General features: G+C 39.2%; 1 protein-coding gene across 7 annotated transcripts in view; it reads right to left on the bottom strand.

Moving 5' to 3' along the window:
* AKT3 (AKT serine/threonine kinase 3) overlaps positions 1-16,528 on the bottom strand; it is a 304,267-nt gene that overhangs the window by 142,277 nt on the left and 145,462 nt on the right. For 4 of the 7 annotated variants that reach the window (XM_042976947.1, XM_007076970.3, XM_042976948.1 and 1 more), the window contains one exon: positions 1,888-1,999. In XM_042976947.1, the coding sequence (XP_042832881.1) occupies positions 1,888-1,999 (112 nt within the window). Of the gene's footprint in view, positions 1-1,887; positions 2,000-9,614; positions 9,852-10,744; positions 10,946-16,528 lie in introns of those variants that run through there. The other 3 variants (XM_042976950.1, XM_042976951.1, XM_007076971.3) reach the window with 3 other exon arrangements.

Below are 16,528 nucleotides of genomic sequence, written 5' to 3'. Positions count from 1 at the left end.
TCAAATTTCCATCATTCAATAAAACAAATAGACTTTTTTTTTTACATAGATTAGAGATACATATTTCATTTACAGCAAGGATGGATTTTAGACTGGCAGACAGAACACAGAAAATATATAGCTTTCCTAGTTCTCACTACATCTTTCTAAGTCTTCATTAACATTAAAGTCGTATAAAATCTCCAGACACCAGATTCTAGATGAATATAGAAAAACACACTCCAATGGTAAATCTAAATACGCTGTTTTTCATTTTTACTAAAACTGCCTTCTAGTCATAAATGCAAATAAAAACTGATTGTTCAGAAAAGTAGTGTGATATAATTGCAGGAACTATTTTGAAGTCTTAAGATATGGCATAAATCCAGCTTTGCAAAAACATAAATGGCAAAATTAATCATGCTTCAATGGGATGTTATAAATCCACTAAGAATCATATTTTCAAAGAATGTACAGTGACATGGGAAAAGTTCCATTCATTCAGCCAGTCAACAAATACTACGTCGGATCCTGGACTGTGTTATAAAGATAGAATGTTGAGCAAGGAAGATACAATCCTTGCTAGTCAAGGGTCGGCTTTAGCTCAAGCGGTTACTTCGCATGTGGTTACCAATCCTTGCTAGTCAAGAATCTCACAGTCCAGTGAGAAAAGCAAACAGAGATTACAGTGGTGATACACCAGACATAAAAGCTGTAGGGAGATACATAGTATATAGAAGGGGGGCCTGGCTCATCTACAAGACTCAGAGGTTTTGTAGAAAATACGATATTTTAAGCTCAGATCTGGCAGATAAATAGGTATTAGCCCAGCCATGGTTATGAGTGGAAGCATAAGCAAACTGAGGACTTAGCATCTAGAAATGCCCAAGGAAGACAGGGTAGACAGGGGAAAAAAGACATCTCAAATTGTATGTATACTCAAGACCTAAATACATCTGCACAGAGTAAGACTGGAAGTGTAGGAAAGAATTATCTATCCTTAACTGGGATCATAAAATTACGAGTGATTTCTAGTCTGTTTTCATTTTTCTTTCTTTTCTAAAGTAATCACATATTGTCATTCACTGTTCATTGATCAAAAGGGTATTATTAAAATAATACTTTACTGTTTACTAGGTCTTGAGGGAGGTTGTTTTTGGTTTTTGTTTTAAATCTTAGACAAGTCTCTTAAGACCTAATTTACTCATTTGGAAAATAGGGCTAACAACATTTAACTTCACAAAGTTGCTGATTTGGATCAACTATGATAATATCCGTGCAGGGAAATGATTCTGTGGTTGTGGTTGTTGGACCGAAGTCAGAACCAGAGCACAAGATAAGAGATTATGAAGACAGATTCGGGGGTGGGGGGGGGGGGGCAGCGGTTGTAGAAATGCGTAGATCAGGAGGATGAAAATATGGCCCTGATGAAGTCGTCACTCTCCTCTTTAGCATGAGGACGGTCCATGCCAATCTATCCTGGTAGCTTTTTCTCGCGGAGCTTAGCCCCAATCTCATAATCCTTCTCAATGTCATACTCCAGGCCGCCACCAGCAAAACGTCACACTGCTTGAAACCTTTTGCTGTTACTAGCCTCAGAATTCCAAATATGAACACAATTCTACCATTATTTAAGGGTAGTTTAGTTATAAAAATGTCTTAGTTTATATTTTAGTTGGTGAATGTCCTGTGCTTTGGTAAGAAGCGTATCTCACAGCAGTTCTAGAGGCTTTGATTTAGGGTGTTGCAAGCCTCTGTTATTCATTATTTATACCAGAAACAGAATTATTAAGGGACTATTGGATTTTACAAATATGTTCACATATATTTACAAATGGTGAAGTCAGATACACATATATCTTTTTACCGATTGTTGCTTTTTCACAAAATAGGAAAAACATTTCTTACCTTTCCTCTGGAGTATCTACATGAAATGTTCTCTCTATAACAGTGGTCCACTGGAGACATCTGATAATAAATGTGTTTGGCTTTGGTCGTTCTGTTTTCATTAACTGGCATTCTAGAAATGACATAAAATGTCTCTTTGAATATACTTACATTTAAACCAGGAAGTAAAGATTTGAGAACTACAGAGTTCTACTCTATGCAACCTCTCAGCTTTCCAGGGCCCTCCATTCAGGGTTGTTCACAATCTGACCTCAGTATTTCCATTCCATCATCGATTCTGGCCACATGCTCTATTAACCAGCCAAACTGGACTACTTACTTTCCCCAAACACATCTTACTCTGTCCTGTATCTGTACCTTTTGTTCCAGCAGTTCTTATTATCTGGGGCGCTGGTCACTGATTTCACCCCTCCCCATATTGCAATCACTTACAGTTGAAAGGTCCAGATCCAATCCCACTCTTTGCAGGAAGCCTTTTATATCAACCTGGTCCTAAACCAAACATTCACCTCTCCATATTCTCATTACTTATTGTCATATCCCTCATTTTTCACTCAGTATAGACTATCTTGTATTATTATTTATCATTTAAAAAGGTATCCTTATCCCCCTGGATTATAAGCTTTCCTACAGTATACACCACTTAAAAATCTTAGTAAGCACAGCCCATAGAGCCGGTTCATCAAAAGTGATAAATTAAGTCAGGGAATATCTCAGTAGATTTCAAAGAAGAGGAGGAGCATTCTGTAGTGGCTGAAAGTGTGGATTCTAACACCAGTATTCTTGGATTCAATTTCTTTTCCTACCATTAACTATGTAACCTGGGACAAGTTAATTAACATTTCTGGTCTGTAAGTATCAAAGGGGAAACAAGTAACTACATCATAAAACTGGTGTGAGGATTAATAATAAATCAGTAGGATGCTGAGACTAGCATGTAACACATAATAAGTTGTCAATACATGTCAGTTATCATTATCAGGTGTATATACTGAGCAGGACTTTAAGGATACGCGGTAGTGGCCAACAAGACAGAGTAGGGTAGGGTTGTTTTACGGACACTGCTCTTTTGAAAGAAACAATTTCCCTGCAGCTGACAAAGTCAACTGTGTTTTCTCAGTGTTTATTCTGCGGTCCCTCCATCACTAGCAACTATCGACCTCCGTGTCTCTCTTTATAGGACTCAAGTCATTGAGCACATTGGACCAGTTCCTTGTTGACTCTTTGACCTAAAAAGATCATTCACCGAAGGGTCTCCACTTAGTTTTCTTCTCGTGTCTAATAAGATTTCACAGTTTCAGCCATCATCTCTTGGTTTACCGATCTAAAACTCCACACTTCTTTCCATCTTGGATCTGTATTTCGTGATACCCATGATTAACTATACAGTGGGTCAATCTACCTGGCTGAATTACTGGTATGACACCTAACACCTACTATCTTTTCCCCTGATTCTGTTCCTCCTCCTGGCTTTCCTAATTTTTCCACCATCCAGACTCAAATCATGGGGTGCTCCTCTTTGATACTGGTAGTATTTGCCAGGACATGACTTTTCCAGCAATGCAGTCCTACTTCAGACTCTCACTGCCAAATGCCTACACCTCCCAGGTGCCATAAAACCGCTCTTCCTACTCAGAAATGTGGAAGGGCTAGATCCATTACTGAAGGCTAGAAACTGTATTCTAAAAGACATCAGAACTTGGCAACTGTCACGATGAGCACAGGGTGAATCACTGCTTTGTACACCTGAAACTGGTATTTCACTAACCAGAATTTAAATAAAAACTTAAAAAAAAAAAAAAGACATCTGAACTCATCCAAAAGTGAGCTGATTGCTCCTACCTTTGCCCCTCCCCCCTCCGCCACCCTCCGCTCTAGCTCTCTCCATCTCAGATGATGGCACCTCCATCCCCTTAAGTGCTCAGGTCAAAAGCCCTGGCACCACCCTTAACTCCTCCTCTCTTCTCATATCTCATCCTGGAAAGCCTGTTGGCTCTGCTTTCCAAATGTATCTAGGATCATTTCTCTCCTCTCCCACTGTCTGGGAACAACCCATCATTATCTTTCACGTGAACGCGCCCAGAACTCGAGTAGCTCTCTCTGCCCCTCACTGTAGTCTGCTCTCAACATGAGTGGCCAGAGATCTTAACATGATCGCCTGCAAGAATACATTCTGCAATGCTTCTGATTCACTAAGAATAGAAGACAAAGGCCTTGAAATGATCAACAAGGGTCCTACATGATCTGGGCCTCCCACCCACCCAGCTTAAGTTTCTGACCTCCCAACCTAGTCAGTATTCCCTTCCAGGCCACCCTGGCTTTGGTGCACTTCCTCAGATAGGCGCTACACCCTCTCTCCTAGCCTTGTGTCTAGATGTGCTCTCTGCCTGGCATTCTGTCCCCTCACACAGCCCACGGCCGACCAAGTCTCAGATCAGATCTCACCTACACGCGACCATGCTGCTGAAATTCTGTGATCTGCACCCCTGACCCAGGCCTCCCCAACCCCTCTTACCTGCTCTACTTTTTTATTTCACATACGTTATCACCCTCAAACATATGAAATGGCTTAGTATCTTTTTTGCTTATTGTCTATCTCCCCAACAAGAATGTAAGCTGCACTGATAAGATTCTTAGCACCTAGAACTGTGCCCATCTGTGCCTAAACACTATTTTTCCCCAAAGCAGACACTTACCAAATATTGTCCAAGTTGGATGAATTCTGATAGGAGTACCTAACAAGAAGGTAGTTTTGATGATATAAGAGGAGTAAATTTCTGGAGCAACTTCCTTATGCAGATAAGAAGAGAGGATTTGCTAGACAAGCAGATGGCTGGCTCTAGTCAGGAGTATAGACTATTTAGTGAGAGAACAAGACACTAAGAGCCCCAAAGCAATCAAGGGTATACATGCAAGTAGGAGCTAGTAGAGAGGATTTGCATATTACTTCTATTTTTTTTCCCCCAGTGAACTGGGATATAAAGCCATCTTTAAGAATCAGGTTGAGGGGTGCCTGGGTGGCTCAGTTGGTTAAGCATCCGACTTCGGCTCAGGTCATGATCCTGTAGTGCATGAGTTCAAGCCCTGCATCAGGCTCTGTGCTGACAGCTCAGAGCCTGGAGCCTGTTTCAGATTGTGTGTCTCCCTCTCTCTCTCTGCCCCTCCCCTGCTCACGCTCTGTCTCTCTGTCTCTGAGAAATAAATAAACCTTAAAAAAATTTTTTTTTTTAAGAATCAGGTTGGAAGAGGGTCGCCTGGGTGGCTCAGTCAGTTAAGCATCCGACTTCAGCTCAGGTCATGATCTCACAGCTCATGGATTCCGGCCCCGCGTTGGGCTCTGTGCTGACAGCTCGGAGCCTGGAGCCTGCTTTGGATTCTGTGTCTCCCTCTATCTCCGCTCCTCCCCCACTCAAGCTCTCTCCCTCTCTTGCTCAAAAATAAACAAACATTTAAACAATGTATAAAAAGAGATTCAGGTTGGAAGAGGATGCGCTGAGGCTCCGAGAAGACAGAAGGTACATAAGAGCCCTCTAGGAGAATAGAAAAGCGAACAGACTAGGGAACTGTAACACGACAGCGGGGCAGCATCAGGGGCCCGTTGGAATTTCACAGTCAAGAATTCACATGGTTGCGTGTTTCCCCCAGATGTATTTATTCAGCTACATGGGTGTGGCTGGGGCATACAGAGGACTGGATTTCAGCAAAGCTGTAATTTAACCAAGTAAGTTTGGCAAAGCAAGAAGCAAAAGAGAGGAGTCACGGCACCCTGATTTAGGTAATCAACTGGTGAATTCAAAATGGGTAAGAAAAGTGAGAACCTGGTGGTGTGCAAAATAATGAAAAGGTGGTAGAATTGACAGATAGTAAAATCTGTTCCACAGCTAAATATTGTACAGCGATGTCACATACTTTTTGAAATATGAATGTTAAAAGCACCAAATACAGAATGTCAATTTATATTTTGTTTAAATCTGAAAGTTCTAAAATACTGTACTACAAATACTATAAATACTATATACTATACGTTTATACCTATAAAGCACAGACCCAACCTGATTCTCTGTGAAGACCACTGTTCTTCCCATTTCCTACTTCACAAAACTCCTATTAAGTTTCCAGTCAGTTTTTATACAGTTCAAGTGACACCCTAGTAGAGAAATTACTTAGAAGTTAGGAATTATGTGCAAACCTTCCCCATAACACCTAGGACGCAATAGCACGTAAGGGGACACAGGACATACCTCATGACTGAACAACTGACTGAGTGACTTTTAAAGTAATGAATAGAGGACAGACACAAGATGGGCAGGCCTGACAGAAATACTCAAGGGTGAACTCTATGGACTGTATGAAGCAGAAATAGGAAGAACAGATAAGGGAAGTAAGAATGCCCAATCTAAGTTCACCTACACTTTAGTTTACTTAAGGTCACTCCTGTGGTGATGTTAAGATGACTAAGACAGCAGACTTTAAAATCAGAGTGTCAGAGGTGTCTGGGTGGCTCAGGTGGTTAAGCGTCTGATTTCAGCTCAGGTCATGATCTCACAGTTTATGGGTTTGAACCCTGCGTCAGGCTCTGTGCTGACAGCTCAGAGCCTGGAGTCTGCTTCTGCTGTGTCTGTCTGTCTGTCTGTCTGTCTCTCTCTCTCAAAAATAAATAAAAACTTAAAAAAAAACTTAAATCAGAGTGTCAGACTCAAATCTAGCCTCTCTCACACCAGCAGTGCTGTGATCCCATGCAAAGCACACCTCCAAGACCCCAGGTTCAGGAATTAAAGAAAGACTTTAAAGGAAGCATATTTTCAACACTATACCTAAGTGAAGTTTAAGGGATATACTTTTAAAAACTTCTCAGTGCTGTAATTTAACAACCTACTTAAAATATTACATATGGGATTCTAAGTGATTATCAATTAACATAACTTACAAAAGTGATAAACAAGTGATTAATTACCATTCTCTAGCAGACCACTGGAAAGGAACTTCTAGGAAACGAATAAACTATTTGTATTTACATATAGGATGGTTTTGGAAAAATACTAAAATAATAACACAATGACCTAAGTAGTTATGCACAACTTGGCTATTTGGACTAAACATGCTAAATATTCATGGCCTCAACGACCTATACCAATTCTGGGCCAGCCACTATGTAAGACTCTGGGCATAGTATAGTAACAAAAATGAGTAAGAGACTCTCTACAACCTATAGCACACACCAAACTCTGTTATTAATCATTCAACATCCAATTACAACACATGTAATTGTAAAGTAGTACTTCACTCATGGCTTAAAGGTTTCAGTCAGGACCTTCTGAAGCCTAGCTGAACAAAAATGTTATTATGAACACGTAGTTTTTACTACTTTGTTTTTACAGAAACAAACCTATGTTTTATATGTTTCAATATGAAATACTCTACAAATGAATCCTATTTCAAAATGATACAGTAAAAGAGATTGAGACAGTAAAAGAGAGAAGCAGTTACCAAAAGCTGGCTCAAGATATTCAATGGTACTCGGGTCAGTACAAGGGAAGAGGGCACTCTATCTCCGTATCGGGTTTATTGCTGCACAAAGATGTAGTCAAAGAGCTGAATCTGAATACAAAACCGTTGACACTGTCAATTACCATGTTTAAACAAACAAGTGAGCCTTGGGTTCTTTTATGTTAACCAAAATATGGAATCATGAACACATCCTACAGCTCCCTGTAAAATGAAGAGAAATACAGGAGTTTTCAGAATATGGTTCATGTCTGAAAACTCTCATTCTTAAAGGAGACTCTTATTCTTAAAGGGAATGGTGGCTGATAAGTAGATTAGCTAATACTTCTTCAGAAGAATATTTTCTTTTTAATTACGGGAAAGTTCCCAAATCAAGGTAGGCCACGTGAAAATTCTAAAATCAAAAGCAGAAGCTTTGAATGGCGATTCTAAAAAGCTATTAACCAAATGATTAGCTATGATTTCTGGAGCTATTTAACACACAAGAAAAAAGCAAGTGTTCTCATATAAAATGCCAGGCAGCTAACTTTTATTATATCATAACCCATCATACTTTTCAGCAAAGCATTTGTTACACTGGTACTTAAATTAGGTATCCTAGTTAAATTCACCTGAGCAAGTTAAACTGCAAGCTAAATTTCAAGTGTTCTGCTTATGTTTACATGTTCTGAACCACAGACACCCAAGTATATTTGAAGCTGTAATCACTTTGTAAACCTGGAAGCCAATTAGAGGGATTGTAACACGCCAAATCAAAAAATTACATACCAAAAAGAATCTTTTTTATATCTGTTCAGAATTTATTAAAAGATTAGGTTTTATTTCAACCTCTATAACCCTTTAAATACTATTTTTTTAAATAAGTTCTACTAATAGGCAACATGAAAAACAAAGGCATAATAATAGATTCTATTTATAATCAAATGGCACAATGAAATAATGCTGTCAGTTATAATGGCCATAAAGAGGGTGTATTTTTGAGTCCTCAAATATAATACTATTATGTATATATTTTTTTAATTTTTTACGTTTATTTATTTTTGAGAGAGAGATACACACAGAGCACAAGCAGGGGAAGAGAGAGAAGGAGAGAGAATCTGAAGCAGGTTCCAGGCCCCAAGTTGTCAGTACAGAGCCCAACATGGGGCTCGAACTCATGACCCATGAGATCGTGACCTGAGCCGAAGTTGGACGCTCAACTAATTGAACCACCCAGGCGCCCCTAATTTTAAATGTACAATTCTATGGTGTTATGTACATATACAATGTTGTGTAGTCAAGCTGTTTTTAACTCACTGATTTATTTACTTTCATTGTATAAATTATCTATGCTTACTGTAGAACAATTCATAAACAGATATAGGTAAAATGAAAAGAAAATTAACCAACATCCTACCACACAAGTATAACCACTGTTAAGGTTTTAATGTACATTCCTTCAGAACTTCTCTAAGCATTTTTTAAAAATAAAAATGAGATCACAACATGTAAGACATATTATGTAGGTGCTCTGCTCATTTAATATGTTGCAAATTTTTCATTTCAGTAAATGAAGGTCTATACCATCCTAATTTTTTAAAGCTTATTTATTTATTTTGAGAGAGACCATGCAAGTGTGAACAAGGGAGGGGCAGAGAAAGGAGAGAGAATCCCAAGCAGGTCCTGCACTGTCAATACAGAGCCTGATATGGGACTTGATCTCACGAACCATGAGATCATGATGGTAGCCTTAATCAAGAGTCAGAGCTTAACCGACTGAGCCACCCAGGCACCCCTACATCATCCTATTTAACAATGGCACAGAAACCCATGATACTCAGCTATCACAGTGGGCAGCTTATTATGATAATATGCCACAAAACAAACAGAAGTGGATTATTTAGATGTAAACAGGATAACATCTAACCATTTTAACATAGCCTGTTCTTGGGTACAGTGTTCAAATCTGAAAAATAATCATAAGTGCTAGTTCTGAATCAACTAAATAAGAAAAACTAACTTCTACTTAAAGTATGATGAAACTGGGATCTAATAATAAAATTGTAAAAGAATCTAACGAGAACGTATATTGGATTCCAAGTTCTCTAAGAGCAAGGCCCATACAATTTCATTACCTATTACTGTGCCTAAACACAGCAGGTCTCATATGAATACATGTAATGAGAGAACAGATGACAAATTTTGTCATGTGACAAGTTAATGACACTTTGAGAAGCAATTACCAGAGAATATTCCAGAAGAAGGGACTCTCCACAGGTCGACCGCACAGCCTCGTCTCTCTGCTCAGTGAATGCAGAACCAAAGTGGGGGTCATATAGAACCCAGAACTCTTCTAGACCAGCAGAGCCTTAATGTATTCTGTTAAACAAGCCAGCTGTTAAAGCTATTTTAGGTGACAACTGGAAAAAACCCGAGTATGAATTTCTTCTTAGATATTATTAAAGAGCTCTAAATTGATAAAATTTCTAAATTAATAAAATCCACCTAATAAAGGTAGATGGTGATACTGTAACTATGTGGGAAAATTCCTTATTGTTTACATAGAATTCAGGGATAAATGTCATAATACCTGAGTTTACATGAAATATTTTAACAAAATGATAATGTAAGTCTGATAAAACACTAACTGTTAAGTCTAGGTAACAGGTAGAGGAGAATTCATTAAGCTATTCTATTTTATCCGTACATCTGAAATTTCCCATCATCAAAAGTCAAAAACGGAAACCCCCTCCAAAATAATATTAGATTCTTTCCTCAAAGTACTGTATCCAAAACAAAAAACAAAACAAAAACCCCCAAAGGCTTAAATGGCTGACTGTGGAAAAGGAAATTATTTTTAAAATATAAAATAAACATGAGACTATCTAAAATAAAGGCTCTTCTGGTTAATTAGACTCATCTAATGCAATTTAAACTTCAGAATATTTCATCGGGCATTTAAGTTTATAGGAATCACTGCTGGAATAATCGGTTTATTTCGTACCAACTCTAATTTACAACGTAAATGCCTCGTGCTTCTATTTGTGCCAACGGGACAGTTTCTAGTCCCACACGCTCATCACCGCATCGCCATTCGCACCAAGGGGCGTAAGCCATAAATACGCACCCACACCAACACGCGCGTGCACTGCGTGCTGATCGCCCTGCCCTCACGGCCCATTACTCAAAACCACGGGCTACGGAACTGGCCTTCGTCGGTCGCCTTTCCCTAACCAGCAGTAACGCTGCGGTTACCGTCTCTCCTAAAATCCCTCGTATCTCTTCCCTGTTCTTGTCCCATTTTTCTGCTGTATCTGATGCTCTTGGCCCCCCTCCTGCAAGTCCCCTCCCCCCGCACCCCCAGGACACTGACTTTCCCGGTTTTGCTTCCATCCCTCTGATGGCTCCAGGGTCTTCTTTCTCAAGGTCTCTTCCTCCGTTCCTCCGAACGGAGCTGCTCCCTTAGGCTCCGTCCTTTGTGTTCAACTGTGCTTTTGTGATCATTTTGTCCTTAGTAAGTTCATTCACTAAATGAGTATTTATCATGTGCCCACGGTGTGCCAGGCACCAAGCTAGGCCCTGGGGGTGGAGCGGCCAACAAAACAAAGTCCCTATTTTGGCATAAAGCTTCTGCTCCACTGAGTGGAGGCGTGGTCAAGCTATAACCAAGTAAAACAAGGAATTTATTAACCTAGTACTGCTTGTAAGTATTACGAAGAGAAATGAGGCAGGGCAACGAGTTAAAATGGCAGGCAGGCGGTACTACTTTAGAACGAAAGGGTAGGAAAGTCCTCCCACGGAAAGGAGGCTCCGGTGCAGCCGTCTGTGGGAGGAGTCTGTGGGAGGAGGCTTCCGGTCGAAGGCACAGGAAGTGCACAGACCCGCAGCGGGAAGGGGCCCACGGATGTGTCCGAGAAACAGCAAGGAGTCCAGGGTGGCTGGAGTTCAGGAAATGGTAGGAAATGAGGTCAGGGGGATCTTCAGTGACCTGGGGAGGGCTGCGGATATAATCCTGGGGGAGCTCTCCGGTGGCTTTGCCTCAAATGTCACCTGATGTCTGAAGACTCTCAAACCTGGACCTTCCATATGGCAAGGCTGGCATTGCTTTTCTGAGGCCCTGTTATCATCCCATTCTCAACATACCTAAAAGCGTTTCATATTTTCTTTTATCGTCCGCACTGAAAATTACCACATTGACACAGTGCTTCTATTCAGTTTATTTCTGTATCATTTTCCTAATCACGCAATAAACACACTCATCTTTGACTCTTCTGACCCATAGCTAAGCCACATTCATCTTAACAATTCTTTCAGAAACGTCTGTTTTCACTGCTCAACCAGACACTCATTACCAAAATCGGGATCCCTGAACTGGCCTCCCAGATGGTCTCCCTTCCCCCACCCTTCTCCCTGTCCAAGGTGTCCCACGTATGACTACAGGCCTGAGCAGTCTTCCTCAAACTCTTATTCTATAGACGATTCTCCTTCTCAAAAATATACAAGTCTCTGCAGGACAAAGCTCAACCCCACTACTCACTCATAAGCAAGCCCAAATCCTTTTCAAATTTTATTCCTTACTATAAAAACAATAAGGGGCACCTGGGTAGCTCAGTTGGTTAAGCGTGGGACTTCGGCTCAGGTCATGATCTCAGAGCTCGTGAGTTCGAGCCCTGCGTCGGGCTCTGTGCTGACAGCTCAGAGCCTGGAGCCTGCTTCGGATTCTGTGTCTCCCTCTGTCTCTGCTCCTTGCCTGCTCACACTCTGTCTCTCTCTCTCTCTCTCTCTCTCTCAGAATTAAGTAAACATTAAAAAAAAAAAAAAAAAACAAAATGAATACCCCACCCAAAAAAACTACTAGAATTCAGAACTGAATTCAGTAAAGTCACAGGATACAAAATTAATACACAGAAATCTGTTGCATTTCTACACACTAACAATGAAGCAGCAGAAACAGAAATTAAGAAAAAAAATCACTTATAATTGCATCAAAAAGAATAAAATATCTAGGAATAAACTTAACTAACTAAGGAGGCTAGAGACCTGTACTCTGAAAACTAAAAAACATTGGTGAAAGAAATTGAGCATGGCACAAATAAACAAAAAAATATTCCATGCTCATGGATTGAAAGAACGAATGTTGGGGTGTCTGGGTGGTTCAGTCGGTTAAAGCGTCCGACTTCAGCTCAGATCATGATCTCACAGTTCGTGGGTTTGAGCCCCGCATCGGGCTTTGTGCTGACACCTCAGAGCCTGGAGCCTGTTTCAGATTCTGTGTCTCCCTCTCTCTCTCTCTGCCTTTCTCCTGCTCACACTCTGTCTCTCTCTGTCTCAAAAATAAATAAACATTTTTAAAAATTAAAGAAAAAAAACCAAATGTCATTAAAGTGTCCATACTACCCAAAGCAATCTATAGATTCAATGCAATCCCTATCAAAATATCAACAGCCATTTTCACAGAACTAGAAAAGAATAATCCTAAAATTTGTATGAAAATCAAAGGATCCAAATATCCAAAGCAATCTTGAAAAAGAAAAACTGGAGGTATCAAAACTCCAGATTTCAAGATATAATACAAAGCTATAGTAATCAAAACAGTATGGTACTGGCACAAAAACAGACACATGGATCAGTGGAATAGGACAGACAGCCCAGAAACAAACCCACACTTATTTCATCATTTTATCTATAACAAAGGATGCTGCAATATACAATGGGGAAAAGGCAGTCTCTTCAACAACAGTGTTGGGAAAACTGGACAGCAATATGCAGAAGAACAAAACCCCACCATACACACAAACTCAAAATGGATTAAAGACCTAAATAATGTGGGACCTGAAGCCATTAAACTCCTAGAAGAAAACAAGCAGGAATTTCTCTGACATCAACCATAGAAACATTTTCTTCTACATTCTCAGATATGTCTTCTGAGGCCAGGGAGACAAAAGCAAAATTAAACTATTGGGACTACAACAAAATTAAAAGCTTCTGTACAGCAAAGAAAACCAACACAACAAAAAGGAAACCTTCTGAATGGGAGAAGATATTTGGATATGACATATCCAATAAAGGGTTAATATCCAAACTATGTAAAGAACTTACACAACTCAACACCAAAAAACAAATAAACAAACAACAACAAAAACAAGTAATCTGATTACAAACCAAGCAGAAGGGCTGAATAAACAAAGCCAAAATAAACATGAAAAGATGTTCAACGTCACTCATCGTTCAGGGAATGCAAACCAAAACCACAATGAGACATCACCTTCTACCTGTCTGAAAGACTAGAATCAAAAAGACAAATAACAAATGTTGCTGGGCTTGCACGAAAAGTGAACCTTTATACAACACTGTTAGTAGGAAGAGAAATTGGTGGCAACCATTATGAAAAACTCTATGATGGTTCCTAAGAGTAAAAACTGAACTACCATATGATCTGGAAATCTCCCACCTGTTCATTGCAGCATTATTACAGCAGCCAACGTATGGAAACAACCTAATTTCCCTATGATGGACAAATGGATGATGAAAATGTGATATTAAAAAAAATACCCTGCAATTTCATGGATAACAATGGATCACATTTGAGGGTATTATGCGAAGTGAGACAAACCAGAGAAAGACAAACACTGTATGGTATCGCTTGTGGAGTGTGAAAAATTTAAAAGCTGATTGAAAACGACAAGGAGTACTTTCTCCTGATATATATGTATATCTTCATTGTCCCTTAAACATTCTCCGGTTCTTTTTTTCAGGTGTACAACACAGTGATTCAACAAGTGTATGTTATGCTGTGCTCACCACAAGTATAGCTGCCGTCTGTCACCTGACAATGCCGTTTCAATACCATTGATTATATTCCCTACGCTGTACCTTTTATTCCTGTGACTTATTCATTCTACCACTGGAAGCCTGCACCTCCCGCTCCCCCTCATCCACTCTGTCCTTTCCCCACCCCCCTCCCCTCCAGCAACCATAAGTTTGTTTTCTGTATTCATGGGTCTCTTTCTGCTTTGTTTGTTTTTTAAAAAGCTCCCGGATTATTCTTAATTTCAGGATTTAATTCACACTGCTGCTGTCATGTGAAACACTTTCCTTCCCTTCTACCTAGATTCCAGTCGCTGAAAAGCTCTGATGATTCCAGCTCTTACTCTCTACTCTGGAAGATCTTCTGCACTTAACATTTACATTGCACATGCTGGGACTGATCACATACTGTTAGTTAACAGACTGCTTCAAGTGTATCTTCTTAACTATACTGTAAGCTTCAGGGTACCTGGTACTTCTAATAGTTCTGTTTGATTCGTCACAGCCTGAATTCAAACAAACAAAAAGAGCTTCAGAAAACATTTCTGAATACAGGGTGCCTGGGTGGCTCAGTCAGTTAAGCATCCAACTCTTGGTTTCAGCTCAGGTCTTGATCTCACAGTTTGTGAGTTCGAGCCCCACGTTGGGCTCTGTGCTGACAGGGGTCTCTCTCCCTCTATCTCTGCTCCTCCACTGCTCTCTCTCTCTCTCTCTCTCTCAAAATAAATAAATAAGCATTTTTTTTTAAATAGAAAATATTTCTGATGCAACAGAGTTTATCACAACTAGTTCTCTTTTTCTTATAAGATAATCTCAATATTTTAAAGTTCACATGCCTTGAGAAGCACAATTTACTTTATGATCCCCACCAATCTTACTTATTTCTTCAAAATCCATTTGTCCAGTTTACTCTATGTATACATATAAATAAATCTCAATGATGACATCAATTTGAAAAAACTAAAGCCTAATCAAATTCTTGATTGCACAGCCACGGCTCTAACAATTAAAAGCTAGTATCCTTTCCCCAGTAGAAAGCAGTAGATTTATAGAATAGTTAAAGGGATTTTTTCCTTGGAGAACAACCAAAAGGTAGGCCTATCCATTCAGAGTAAAGCAGAGAACTATCAAAAAAAAAATGAATTTTGGAAGATTATAAACCAACAAACCTATTAATTTCATTTAAACCATATGTAAAGATAACCAAAGAGTCATTATTATAATCTGACCGATCTGGAAAACACTAACTTCTTATAACTTTAAGGAAAGACAGAGATGTCTCGGTTTCCATTCAGAATTCTGACTCCAAATAAGCTATCCTGACTTTAAAAGGTTTCAGTCATAACCATAAAGAGGCCTCTGGGTCTTTACTATAGCACAAAAACAGTATGTTTCAAAATTGGGTATAAGTGGTGCATTGCAAGACAAATGAAGAGTGTACATTGGAATAATCAGTTCATTTGTCTCCAGCAGAATAAAAAAATCTCATCTTCTATCTTTTCCCAATTGAGTAGGGAAACTTTGCTTTCCACTACATCTTTCTCCAAAATTTATTCTTTTTAAATAATTAAGTACTAAGCCATTATTTTGGCCTATTATCAGCTGCTTTCCTGTAACATTAAGATTTTACGTGCATTATTTCCCTTTAATCTTCCCAGTAAAGTTTTAGAGGGTTTTCATTATTTCCATTTCACAAATAAGAAAATGGAAGCTGTCTGGTTTTTCAGTCACTAATTCAAAATCATCAAGTCATTAAGGTTATAAAGCTGAATCTCTAATCCATGTTTTCTAGCTCTGAATTCTTGGCTCTTCTTGGTATGTCATGAACTGTTTTAGGAATGTTAGCTACTTACAAGAGAGGAAGTGAAGTTTTCTTTCTTTACAACAAACTTTGTATATTACACTTACCAGTTTTCTGCAATTAATCGACAGAAATAGGTGACCTACAGAGAGTACTGAAATTGTTTTCCCCCAAAGTAAACTGACCAAACTTCTTGTCTAGTATTTGTGCACCAAAAATAATTGCTATCTATTGTGAGAATACAAAACTTAGAAACACCAATAAACTTTTATCACATGATCATAAGATAGGGAAAGTTCTAGATGGCAGATGAACTGTCAAGGAATAATACTGTTTCAGAAGTTCTTTACAGAAATTAAATTTGAAAAATGTCTTTCTGTCAATATTAAATTACTGGTTCAAGGTGGAGAGTACATTTGGAATATGTATTGGCCAAAAAGTTAAAAACCGTACAGGAAATAACATGTAACATGTAACATGTGCCTGGATTCGGATATTGGAATTTGTTCAGGCTTGTCAATGTAAGCCAACCCTGAAGATTTCTTACAA

This window comes from Panthera tigris, chromosome F3 (genome assembly GCF_018350195.1).
Source record: "Panthera tigris isolate Pti1 chromosome F3, P.tigris_Pti1_mat1.1, whole genome shotgun sequence".
Taxonomy (NCBI): Eukaryota; Metazoa; Chordata; class Mammalia; order Carnivora; family Felidae; genus Panthera; species Panthera tigris.
Note: the sequence above shows the minus strand (reverse complement) of the source record. Positions and strands in the feature narration are given on the sequence as shown.